At 40.1% G+C, this 13,101-nt stretch overlaps 1 protein-coding gene across 3 annotated transcripts in view; it reads left to right on the top strand.

Annotated features, from left to right (window-relative positions):
- Nucleotides 1-13,101, top strand: part of ALS2 (alsin Rho guanine nucleotide exchange factor ALS2) — a 64,219-nt gene that overhangs the window by 27,250 nt on the left and 23,868 nt on the right. For all 3 annotated transcript variants that reach the window (XM_061607975.1, XM_061607978.1, XM_061607976.1), the window contains exons 10-17: nucleotides 816-987; nucleotides 2,975-3,155; nucleotides 4,053-4,118; nucleotides 8,847-9,009; nucleotides 9,476-9,607; nucleotides 9,928-10,056; nucleotides 11,186-11,256; nucleotides 12,632-12,698. In XM_061607975.1, the coding sequence (XP_061463959.1) occupies nucleotides 816-987; nucleotides 2,975-3,155; nucleotides 4,053-4,118; nucleotides 8,847-9,009; nucleotides 9,476-9,607; nucleotides 9,928-10,056; nucleotides 11,186-11,256; nucleotides 12,632-12,698 (981 nt within the window). The remainder of the gene's footprint in view (nucleotides 1-815; nucleotides 988-2,974; nucleotides 3,156-4,052; nucleotides 4,119-8,846; nucleotides 9,010-9,475; nucleotides 9,608-9,927; nucleotides 10,057-11,185; nucleotides 11,257-12,631; nucleotides 12,699-13,101) is intronic.

Raw genomic sequence — 13,101 nt, forward strand, 5'->3', positions numbered from 1 at the left:
CCTGAGCTCATTCCAGATCATGTTGGGGGTGAGTGTCGTCCATTGCTAGTCAAGTTTTAGGCTTAGTTACATGTTAAGTTACAGTACAGCATGGGGGCTAGGGAGTTGAACCAAAGGCCTCAGGGTGGGTTTTGAGAAGGGATTTGAAAGAAGTAAGAGAGGAGGCATCACACAGGTGTCCTGGGAGGCAGTTCCAGCATACAGGGCAGAAAGAAAGGGAGGACAGTAATTTGAGGGAGCTGATGTGATCGCCTTGAACGTCACAGGAAATTGTGGTATAACGAGCCAGGATATTGGTGCCAAAGCTGAGGGAGGGAGACAGCGTGCAGGCAGGCAGAAATGACAGCTTGTCCTCTACTGAAAAAGCATAAATTATCAGTCCAAGATCGTGACATTTGAATTGGGCCAGTACAATGTCTCTCAAGTATCATATTTGGTTTTATGTCCTGATTTCTGGGTACAATTAAAAAACAAATTTTAAGACTAGACTGCAAAATGCATCAATAGGTTTCATTAACATTGGGTGAACTTACGTGCATCATGTATGTGTTTCATCCTGTAAGATGTGTAACGCAGAAGAGATTGATATCTATGTAAGTCATAGTTAGCCCTAAGTCCAGTTCTCCGGCTATGGTCTGAAGGCACATAAAGCCAGCTCCCTGCTGAAGCAGTGCCTGGATGGGAGACTGTCTGGGAACTATATGAAAGCCGCCTTGGGTTTCAAGAAAAAGGAAGGTGGGGTAGAAATGTAATAAATAAATAATAAATAACTCCCTTTTTTAGCGGTTTTTAAAAGCAGCTTGTCTTTCCTCCAGCTAGGGTATATTAGCAGCGTGGCAGCAGGTGGGAGTAACTGCTTGGTTTTAGTGGACAAAAACATTATGGGCTACATTGCGAGTCTGCATGAGTTGGCTTCGATGGAGAGACAGTTTTATTCCAAACTGAGTGCTATAAAATCTCAAGTTCTCAGACCCCTCTTGGGATTAGGTAAGAGATTTCTTCACAGCACCGTTTTTCTGTCTTTGACTTCTTTATAAATACAACTTCCTGTTGTCTGTATCTTCTTGGAAGGCAGTGCCATCAGTAACCTTGTCTTCTGCTTCACTATGCACCCAGACCTATGTCCCCCTCTCTGCCCTCATGCATTGTATTTTGCTAAGAGGTTCAGATAAGGAAACTGCCTTTGCATTCATTTTAGCACAACCTCCTGCTGTTTTCAAGACATAATGTTGCTTTTTTAATTCTTATTACACCACAAGCCCCCTACCAGGTGAGCTTTCAGGCTCAGCCAGCAGCCTTGACTGTATATTCAAAGTAGCAGTAGTATCTTTTGACTGCCCTCCCTCCCTTCACAATTGCCCCCGCCTCAGGCCAGACTCCTGCTGCCGCCTTCATGGCTGCCCTGACTCCCTTCTAAATTCTCCCCCAGGCTCCACACGCAAACACTGATCTTGTACTGTTCTTCTGAACCACCCTCCCTGCGTCCTGCAAAACTCATGGTGCATGGAACCTAAATCTTCTCATGTCCCTAGTGTAAAAACTCGTTTGTCAGATATTTATTGTTTGTAGCCAATGGCCACTACAATGTAGTGCACCCAAAACAAAGCAAGACAGTCCAAGAGTAAGTAAAGCATATAACTTTTCAGAAATGTAAGTTGTCCAAAAATATGTCATACTATAGATGCTTGTTATTGTTCATATTGTAAAAGCAAAATAAAAGGTTTAAAAAGGGGGGGAAAGAAATGCAAGTTGTCAAAACTTACAATTGTAGTTCCCCAAATCATTTAGATTTAAAAAAAATCCCCTTGGCAGTCAATACTGTTTTAGTCAAAAAAAGTAGCTTGTAACTTTCTGTTAGCACATATAAAGCTACCCTATAGATAACAAACTGGTCTACAACTGCCAGTAACCATCTAATTTTAACATCATCTGATTGACCTAGAAAATTCTGAAATGAATAGAGGAATCTGTTCCTAGGTAAGTTGTATAAAGGGCAGTACAGGAGATGGTGCACAACGTCTTTGATCTGGGCTGATCCACATATACAAAGATGGTCATTTGTTGGTCTCCTTAAAAAGTACACATTCATAAATCCATGATTCCATAGTGGAAAATACTCATATTAATGTCAAACCAAAATTTAGCAAAACTGTGTTCTGTAGGCCTGCAGAACGGAGAAGGCTGGATGCATTGTTGTAACTGTTTGATATTGAGCTAGTTTAAAAAGTGCAATGGCTATTGATAATACTAATCCTAATTGACATAACAGTACATCCCAGTGCTGCCCAGTTGCCATTGACCTGTGGCAGGGCCTTCTTAGTGGCAGTTTCCCATTTGTGGAATGCCCTCCCTGGTGAGGTATGTTTGTCCCCCTTCTTATTAACTTTGAGGAATTTTAAAACATTCCTATTTACCCAGGCATTTGATGGCTGAAAGTTTCTGTTCCTGGCAACGTTGAAATTATTAGCTGTGAGCATATGTGATGGTTTTTAGATGTTTTTAGATATGTATTGTTTTTAATTTTGTTTTAAGGCTGATGTTTTTGCCATCCTGGGCTCCTTTGAGAGGAAATGTAGACTATACAATTATTGTTGTTGTTGTTGTTGTTGTTGTTGTTGTTGTTGTTGTTGTTGTTGTTGTTGTTGTTGTTGTTGTTGTTGTTGTTGTTATTATTATTATTATTATTATTATTATTATTATTATTATTATATGAAGTCTGTTCAAAAGTAAGTCCTATTGAATTCAGTGGGGCTTACTTCCAGGTAAATAGGGTTAGGATTGCAGCCTCAGAAGTTGTGTAGTTTCCTTTTGCAAAAAAAATTGAAATTTTATTTTAAATTATTGCATGTTTTAATAACCTAGATTAATTCTTGCCTATGATGTGTTGAACTTGCAGGTTTTTTGTCTTGTCGTATACTTATACCTGATGGCCTCAAATAGTTCACTGCATGTTGTTTGCTCATCTTCATTGCAGATAATTTAGGTGCTGCATCAATGGTCCAGCTGTTGCAGGAAATGGCTAGTACATTCAGCAAACTTTGTTACCTGATTGGTCAGCATGGAGCCTCTTTGACTAGCTTTCTGCAGGGATTAAAAGAGGCAAAGAACTTGGCTATCCTGAAGCATTCAAGCCTCTTTTTGGAAAGTTACACTGAGCAAGTGTCCAATTCTCTCGTTTTTATTCTCTGGATATCTATTGTTCTAAGCAGAACAGTGCCTGAAAACAGAATGGGATGCAAAAAACTGAGATTAATAAAAAAGAAGATTTGAAGCAGTACGCTTACTGTAATCTGAATTATTGATTTGCATTGTAAGGCTGAACTGAGCTACACTTTCAGCAAAGTTGGCACAGTCTGTCCTGGAGCGTGCTATTTCAGACTGCAGGTGGAGATGGCTTTCTGGAATCTCCCTCAACAGAAAAGTCACATGATCACATCCATGCCTAAGTTGATACCAGAATGGAACAATTAGGCATTTTAAATATCACTTACATGCTATTGTGGATATAATGGAATGTTAAAGCTGCCAGTCATTTAATCTTCAAGTTGCATTCCACCAGACCTCAGGGTGTAAAATTGCTAATCAGCTGAGTGCATTGTGCAGATGCTAGCTGGGCAAGGCCTGTTGAAATGGGCATTGTGCAAAAACAGTTCTCGAAAGTCTGCATCCTTAGTAGCTATTCCATTATTTCAAAGGGGCCACAATGTGTATTCTTGTGTTATCTTTGTAGCTTGGGTAATGTAAGATGCTGCAGACCTTGTAGACTACCTTTTAACCAGTTTTTTTGGCTGGCAGTATTAGCATGGGAAGAAGCCACAGTTTGAGCAAGGTGTTAATGGATATTGGAACAAAGGTAGAGGAACTATACTGCAGAGAGCTATCATTCTGCAAACATAACGCGAGAATGAAGATGGGGGCTAAGCTTTCCATTAGACAAAAAGAGGCTGTTCACAGTCACTCCTTATGATCCCCCCCTAGCAAGTTGATAAGGGTATTTTAAATTTGAGACTGCTAGGTATTCTCACTTTTCTTCATTAATTTGTCTGCTTTAGGTACTGCGCTTCCTTGACAAACTTTCTGGTGATGGGAGGATTTTCGCTTCTTGCCAAACCAGCAGTGTAAGTTAACGCATCTGGATGTTGAGTTTGCTGATCTGTTGTTGCATTAATAATGTCTGCAAATCCTGCTAAATTACCACTATACTGTATCAATGTGAGCTGATTTGCACAACACAGTATGCCAAGCTATAGCCTATCATTGTTGTGCTTGGCTACAGCTCATGGTTAACAAGGAAAGAGCATGATGAGCCTGTTTCAGACCACATGCTAAGCTAAACCTTGGTGAAGCTCAGTGGGGAAGAGCAAAATGGCTGTGAACTCTTCTCCAGGAGCTTGCACAGTTGCATGGTCGTTGTTCTTAAGTCATATTTTGATTTACTGTGTCATGAGAATCAGGCCTGTGTGTAAATGAACAGCGCTACCTAGGAGAGAGATAAATCTATTTATTTCCAAATCCTTGTTGCCTGCATTGGCCTGAGACTGGTAAACACTGGTTTTCTTGTTTGCTCAACTAACAGTGAATGCTGCAGAGGATGTCTTTGCATACTTCCTAGATGTTCTGACCTGCATGTTCTTTATGGCAACAGTTGAAGAGAAGCCTTACTCTAGTGCGTCTTTTTCATTAGCCAGTGCTCACAGGAAAAAAACAGGAACAAGGGATGTGACACCCTCATGTAATAGAGGGGCTTGTGGTACGTTACATTTATTAGTTGCTTTTCAGCTTAAGGTGTATTCAGACAACTTCAAGAAAATGTTATGTTTAAGAATAGCTAATACACAGGGATCCACAAATTTGGGTTAGCTTATTGGCCAGTCATTATTTGTGGTCACCAAAAGATGAACTGCTACTTCATCCGCCCTGCTCTCTCCAGGCCACTACATAAAAACACACGTCCAGCCACCCTCCCCCCAAGAGTTGGGGCATACATGTATTCTCTATACAAAGCAAGACTGCCCACACTATCTGTGTTCCAGAACGCTCACCCAGCCACTCCCTAACTGCCTTCTATTGATCCCTACTTCCTAGTTTCTTCATTATTATGAAAGTTGTTTGGTTACTGTTTGTCCCTTTAATCAGATGAATCCCAGGAATAAAGTTTTCTACTCTTAGAATAATGAAAAAAAGGCTCTGGGGGATGTAATTGTGAGCTGTCAGTGCTTTCCTAAATGTTAAGTGCTCACATAGGAAAGAATCCTGCCTCTTAAAGTCTTTGCACAGATGAAAGGAGGCAAATTTAATAGAAACCAAAGTTTTGGCCCAAATTCTGGTACAAACAATAGGTCTGTAATAAGCATGGATAACATTTGGATACATGTCAGGTATTGTCTGTAGTAATACGGCCCTTATATGGTGGCCAGCACCTTATTAGGTAGCTCTGTTCTTATTATCTGTGCCGAAAACTGTTGAAGTATTAGTCATTTGTTCCATGATGAGTATCAAAGGATGCAGGACTGTGTCTCTGCAGATATTGGTTATATGTTTAGAATGACTGATTCAGGAAATGAGATCCTTTCAGCAAGATATAATGTTAGTGGCTAATGATATGAGATGGTCTTCTGTGACTGTTCCTTTGTACAGCCTTTTAAGTAATTCATCATAAAAGGGAAGAAGCAGCTCACCAGGACTCTTCATTGTCACACAACTTAGCAGTGTTTCCTTTGAGACATTAACTGAGATTTGGTCTTATGATCTAATACTCCTTGATGTTTGTGTATTGTGACTTCCAAGTATTGATCTCAAAGCACTTTAAAAATGCAAACTATCCAGATGGTTAGTCTGGTGGTTGAAAAAAGGAGCTTTCTGATTAAAAAGGGCACTTTTCCCCCTTGAAGCTGGTTAGAAAATGAGGAGTTATGGAACTAGGCGAGGTATATGCGTTTGATGCTTCTGTGGCAGCACCTCGTTAATCATGTAGAGTGACCCTGCTGTTTAGTTCACTGAGCTACTCCTTTGTTCACAAAGCTTTGATGTGTCTCTTCTCTGCCTTGCTTGTTCCTTTCCAAACTTCCACCTTATTTCATAGCTGTACAAATGCATTGTTAAATGTCTCATTGTAATCAGCAATATAGAGAAAGTCAAAGTAGTAACCTTTTATGTTCACCAATGTACTCTGGTATAATGTCCTTCGAATAGATTTTCCACTACTTTAACCTTTCTATTTCTTGAAATTACACGGAAAACATAAAAGACTCCATCCGTTTTTGGAGACACTATGCAGCTGATAGGCAAAGGTATTTTAAAATTTCTTCAGCAATGCAGTACAGTAAATATACTTGGGTAATAGTCAGCAGTAATTGACTCTGGATCTCTGTGCTCCCTGAATTTTCTTGGGTACCTATTTTGATGGTATTCAGATGCTAGCTCAAGCATGGCTTTTGACCTTGGCTTTTGGGAATGGTCATTGATGCTTAGTCATATGTTCAGTGTTGTGATTTTGCTTATGATGACTATGTTTTTATGCATGGATATAACCTTTTATTGAATTTTGCTGTTAACCTGAGATCTTTGGATGAAGGGAAGGATATAATGTTCTAAATCTCAGAACCCGTTGGGGGACTGTATAAGGGACACGGATTAATTACCTCTGGATTAAATAAATAAACTAATGTAAATTGAAACCAGTGTTGTTAATAAATAGTAAATTCTGCACTGATTCCTAATAGGGCCTTGTTATTTATAACAAGAGAGAGCAGGGTGTGTACGTAGGTTGTATTCTCCCATAACAGTCAGCCTTGTTTAATAAACCACACTGTGTATGAGCTCCCCTTAAACCAGGAGGGAAGCTTAGGGTTATGTTTGAATCAAAGTTTGTGTTTTATTTTATTTATTTATTTTTTGTTGCTCCCTAACAGGCCACAGTCAATTGCCAGCATTATTTGTGGTTTGTTGTTGACTTAGGATTGTGACCTGTTAGAGAGGAACAAACCACAATTCTGGGTTTGAAGCTATCCCCTTCCTGGGTTTTTTACTCTCTCCTGCCAGAGGAAAAGCAAAGTAGAAGTGATTGGGTGCTTGCACAAACAGTGCAGCCCGTGCACAGTTTAGTTGATGATGATGATGGTACTTATATCCCGCCCTTCCTCCCAGCAGGAGCCCAGGGCAGCAAACAAAAGCACTAAAAACATTAAAACATCATAAAAACAAACTTTAAAACACATTAAAACAAAACATCTTCAAAAAGTTACTTAAAACTATCAAAACATCATCTAAGATTAAAAACATTTTAAAAAAGGTTTAAGAACATATTAAAAAGCAATTGCAACATAGATGCAGACTGGGATAGGTCTCAACTTAAAAGGCTTGTTGAAAGAGGAAAGTCTTCAGTAGGCACCGAAAAGATAACAGAGATGGTGCTGTGACGTCCTTCCCCAGCACCACCAGTGAAGCTCTCACTTGTGGCTACCAGCAGACAGGAACGTCAGGTTTTCCTCTTACCCTTTTCAACTCTAGCACAGATTCAACTAATCCCACTGCTAGGCAGCACTACCAGTCACTTCTGTAACCCAAACTCCCAGAGACTTTGCCTAAGTCTCTCTATAGCTTGTTACTTTGTGACTGTGTGCCTATGCTGTTCCCAACCCCCTTGTATCTTTATTTTTAAAGCATACAACTCTGGGTTGCTCTGGATACGTGACTTGTTACAATCTCTCCCTTCACCGCTGCCACCATTAGATACAGTTCCTGTTCAGCCTTGGTAATTACCTTGCCCTCCCTTCTGGTCTGTATATTCCCCCAGCCAAGGATCAGGCCTTTGGTAAACCAAATAAGTATTTATTAAATATCAGAAATAACAAGATTACTTAAGGAATGTTTTACAAGCATATGGTTTCATCTATATTCTGTTAGGTACTTGACTTTTTACTAATTGCCTCAGGACTCCGACTCACTCTCAAACACCACCTCTCAATTCACCACTAAACACCACCTCAACCTCTCAAAGACACCACCTCAACCACAACCTCCCAGATTCAACTGTCATTCTTCCATTTATACTCCCAGCTATTCAAACGCTCAGCCAATCATCCAGCATTCTACTGCTCATGTACTCCCCCTCCTCTTTCACTCCACTTACCATATGTCTTCTATATAACCAGCACTTACCATATTTACAATATAAGCAGGAACATCACAGGTGCCTGTCTAATATTTAAGTGGAGGGAATTCCACAGGGTAGCTGCTGCCACACTAAAGGTCTGTTTCCTATGTTGTGAGGAACATTAAGCAAAGCTTCTTGGCTTACCTTTTATGTGAGAATGTGGCCATAGGGTTTTATCCAGACCAAGCTTGATGCTATTAGGACCCATTGAAATCAATGTTAAAAGTTAGTCATAACTAACTTTTAAGTGTAATTGACTAAGTCTAGATCCATCCCATATTGTCTGACCTCTTTATCTGTGGAGGTTAAAGGGCAGATAGCCATTTATATCTTGACATAAAGTTGCATGGTGTCATTCTACTGCTGAAGCTAGGCAGGTCCAAACCTCCTTATATGCTGTCTAGATGGAAGGCCTCCTCAGGACCATATGTAAAGATGTTCTAAGTTCCTCAGAAGAAGAGTCAGGTATAAGTGAAATAACTAATTCCTTTAAAGTGAACCTGTTAACCAACATTAAAGCCTGTGAAACTATTGCTACCATTCATATTTTACAACAGAATTACTTTTGTCACACTTGCCCTTTAAAAATATATATAATTTAGTTTACTAAACAATGACTTCTAAGGTCTGTCTATGTTTTGCACTGAAAACATTGTCACAATATTAACATATGTTTGTCTTTATACTGCAGGGATTTCTTAAGTAAAAACCAGGCATTACTTCAGGATCTGTCGGAGACAAATGAGGAGGCTTTCCCATTAGTGGAAGTGCTAAATACTCTGTTTTTCTTGCCAGTCAGACGACTTCATAATTATGCTAGAACTTTGCTAAAGCTTGCAACATGTTTTGAAGTGGTAGGTTGTTGGATAAGAAAGTTTCACTAAATAGGAGATGTTTGGGTGTTTGTTTTTAATTTAGCTCATGGTTAACAAAATCCTTTAAATGACATTATTTCTATTAAGATAATGTTATTTCTCCATAATAGTGTGTTTTACTTTGTGTCTGTGTGTGTGCATGTGTGCACAGATAATGTCTTTAATCAGAGTAAGAAAAAAATCTAGGTATAAATGAAATTTCATTCTTTGTAATAATAGAGTATTTTATTCTTCATTGTATTTGCATTCTTTTTATTACCTTATTGATTAGTTATTAAATAATATTCATGGTATTCTATCACAGGGCAGGAAATAGTTTCAGTTGATTGAAATATAATGCTTTCAAAAAGTCCTGATATGAAATTACTGTAATAAAATATTTCAGTACAGTACGTCTCTGGAAGCATCAGTCACTCACCAAACTTGTTTTCTTCCTCCTCTGTAGTCATCTCCAGAATATCAGAGCCTTCAGGATTCCAGTTCTTGCTATGAAACCCTTGCTGTCCATCTTAGCAGGAAAAGAAAAGAAGCTGAATACACGCTGGGCTTCTGGAAGACCTTTCCTGGGAAAATGACGGTATGTTGGCATTTTTGTCTTATTAACAACTAACCATTTTCTCCGCTAGTTCTGCTACTGTTCTGCGGGGTTCCATTGTCCCTGCAGTGACATCACAGTAGCTTCCTTCACTTTTCTTACCCTCTGTTCATGGTTGCAGGGGTTTCCGTTTCAGAAAATACTGTCCGTAGCCAATAATTCTGATTGTTCCTTTACAGGTGTGATGCATGCAAATTCATACTCCATCTGTGAAGAGAGATAGTTACTATAGTTAATGACACAGGGATGATACCAGTCATAGTGAAACTAATTTGTCTCTCTGTTTCATTCTTCAATTATAGGATTCCTTGAGGAAACCAGAGCGGCGACTAATCTGTGAAAGCAGCAATCGGGGATTGTCCCTGCAACATGCTGGGAGATTCTCAGTGAACTGGTTCATCCTCTTTAACGATGCCTTGGTCCATGCTCAAGTGAGCGCATTCTGGGCATTAGAGCTGAATTGTTTCCATTGTGTCTGGATGGATGGGGCAATAATGATCATAGTATAAGGACATTTTCAAAGTTAGATAGCAGTCCTCACTTTCAGTTCTCTCCCCAACTCTTGCAAAAGAACATGCACAAGGATTACTTGAGGGCCGTCGAGATTGTTACTAGGGCTACTATAAAGCTTTGGAGACAAGCCTGTTCTGTCATCTGTGTAATGGGTTTTTGAATCTATTCCAGACCACTTCCCCCGCACCCCCAGGTTGCGAAACACAATTCAGAATTAAGCTCCCTGCACAACAATTCCATCAGGACTGTTGATGCCTGTCATTAGATTTTTGGAAAATTCATTGCATGTCTTTGAGGACCATCACATCTTGCTTTCAAAGAATGTCAAAAGCAAAGCAAAAAAAAATGTTCTGCCCAGTGTATAGTGACTTTTTCCCAGTCTCTGATGGAGAGGCTAGAAAAGGCCTGCTAACATTTGCAGATCACAACTAGCATGCAGCAGTACTGTCTGTGTGAAGAAAGTACTTCTTCACATAATGCATAGTTAACCTATGGCGTTCACTCCCACAAGAGACAGTGATGGCCACCAACTTGGATGGCTTTAAAAGAGGGTTACACAAATTCATGGTGGATAAGACTATCGGTGGCTACTAGCCATGATGGCTATACTCTCCCTCAAAGATTGGAGGCTGTATGCTTCTGAATACCAGTTGCTGGAAACTGAAGGAAAGGAGAGTGCTGATGGCTCAGGTCCTGCTTGCAGGCTTCCCATAGGCATCTGTTTGGCCACTGTGAGAACAAGATGCTGGATTAGATGAGCCACTGGCTTGATCCAGCAGGCTCTTCTTGTTACCCCTGAAGCTCATGTTAGAAAAGGGGTATCCTATGCACTGGGCTGTGGTTCATAGGCCCTGCTTTTCAGTATAAATATGGTTGCAGGTTGCAACCCATACAAGTTGAACTTGGAAATATTTCTATCAAATTGGGACTTTGAGAGAGAGATCAGTTATTTTTCAGCAATCTGGTTCAACATCATTCTCTTTCAAAAAGGTGAATCTGATCGTAATAAGAAGGGTAAAGCTTTTTCTTTTGTGTCTTTGTTTGCAGTTTTCAACTCATCATATTTTTTCCTTGTCTACACTGTGGGTAGAACCTGTTTCCGAAGAGTCTGGTAATATGTAAGTATTTCAAGGCCACTCCTCAAATACAATATATTATTTCTGTTGACCAAATGAGTGTTTCTTTCCAAACATCTTTGGTACTCCAGGCTTTTTGTGCTCTTTGTGTATCTTGTGTATCTGTAGTGATACTCTACTTACATCCTTTAAAGGCAGTAGTGGGGAACCTAGGACCCTTCCAGCTTTTGTCAGTGTCCCATCAGCCCCAGCCAGCATACCCAATTGTCAAGGATGATGGGAGTTGGAAGCCAGCAACATGCGAAGGGCCACAATTTCTTCATCCCTGCTTTAAAGCCAGTATCATGCTTGTGGTTAGTCACAAGTATACTTTGCCTTGTTGTAAGCATATATTTACTGGTGCAGCAACTTTCAAGGATGGGCATTAAGTCTTGTAAATGCAGATCCGATGAAATCCTCTAAACCAGTCCAGTCTGCATTTCAGTATATCTTCTATAAGGAAGAATGCTATGGTACATCTTGTGTTTAAGACAGATAAGAATATGATTTCTTCAGTAATGTAGTTATAGACCTGTTTACCCAGAAAATAAGATCATAAGAAGAGCCTGCTGGATCAGGTCTGTGGCCCATCCAGTCCAGCATCCTGTTCTCACAGTGGCCAACCAGATACCTATGGGAAGCCCACAAGCAGGACCTGAGCACAAGAGAACTTTCCCCTCCTGCCATGGAGGCAGAGCATAGCCATCATGGCTAATAGCCATTAATAGCCTTATGCTCCATGATTAGATGCTTAGATGCAATGTGATATTGGATACTTCTGAGAATCTTTATTTTCTCTTTCTTTTCTTGAAGCAACTTGCTAGTTTGCATGGATGTGAGGATAGGCTTGACAGTGTTTGGGCAAAGCCTGGTGATTTCTTAGCAAGCAAAAGCCTCGCTGAATAAACTTCGAGTGTTTTGAGAGTCTGGCAGAAGTAAAATATAATATGCCAGATAAGCAGAAGCATACACCTTTGTTTAATTTGTAGATTGTCCTGGCCATGATATCTTGATGGCTACTATATTGAACGGAGCAGCTGTCATGGATGCAGCTCTGCTGTTAATAGTCCCAGTCTGGATCGCCCCATTGCCACCTGCTGTTGGCATTGAAAGGAAAGACCTTCTTAATTTTATTTTGGCACAGAGCGCACACAGTCTTCTTTATAATCACTTGTGCAAAGGGACTGAAAGAAAATGGAAAGTGTTAGGTTATGTGGAACTTTAATATTGCAAATGGAGAGTCTCCATTTGTTCAATTACTTTCATTTATTTTAATTTTTGGTCACGTTCTGCTACATAAACACAGTTAGTTCTAGTTTATTTCCTTGGACTAAAATTTTCTAAATGCAGAGAATTTATTTCTTGCTCTTCATATTAGGAATGGTTTGAGAATCACGACACCTGAAGAACAGTTCATTCTTGTTTCATCAACACCACAGGAGAAGGTAGGCAGGCACAGAAGCTGAATTCTCTTCTTTCCTCCCCTGTCTGCACCACTTGCTAGGTGGGTTGATGACAGGAACACAGGAAGCTGTCAGACCTTTGGTCCATCTAGCTGAGTATTGTCTGCACTGATTGGCAGCAGCTGTCCAGGGTTTCAGACAGGGAAAACCTTCTGCATGCAAAGTTAATACTCTGTCACTGAGCTGTGGCCGTTCACTATTACTTCCTCACCAAATATAGCTCAGTTTCTTTGCAAGAGCAGTCTTAAGTGTTTTAACTACTCCCTCCTTTGGCTATGAAGTACTATGTAGGCGCCTATTCTCTGCTGGTTTCACTCTATAACCCAAAGGAAATCAACACACAGTGGCCCAGTTTGCTTATACTGATCATAGTTGGTTGGGAGTG

The sequence above is a fragment of the Rhineura floridana genome, chromosome 2 (genome assembly GCF_030035675.1).
Source record: "Rhineura floridana isolate rRhiFlo1 chromosome 2, rRhiFlo1.hap2, whole genome shotgun sequence".
Lineage (NCBI taxonomy): Eukaryota > Metazoa > Chordata > Lepidosauria > Squamata > Rhineuridae > Rhineura > Rhineura floridana.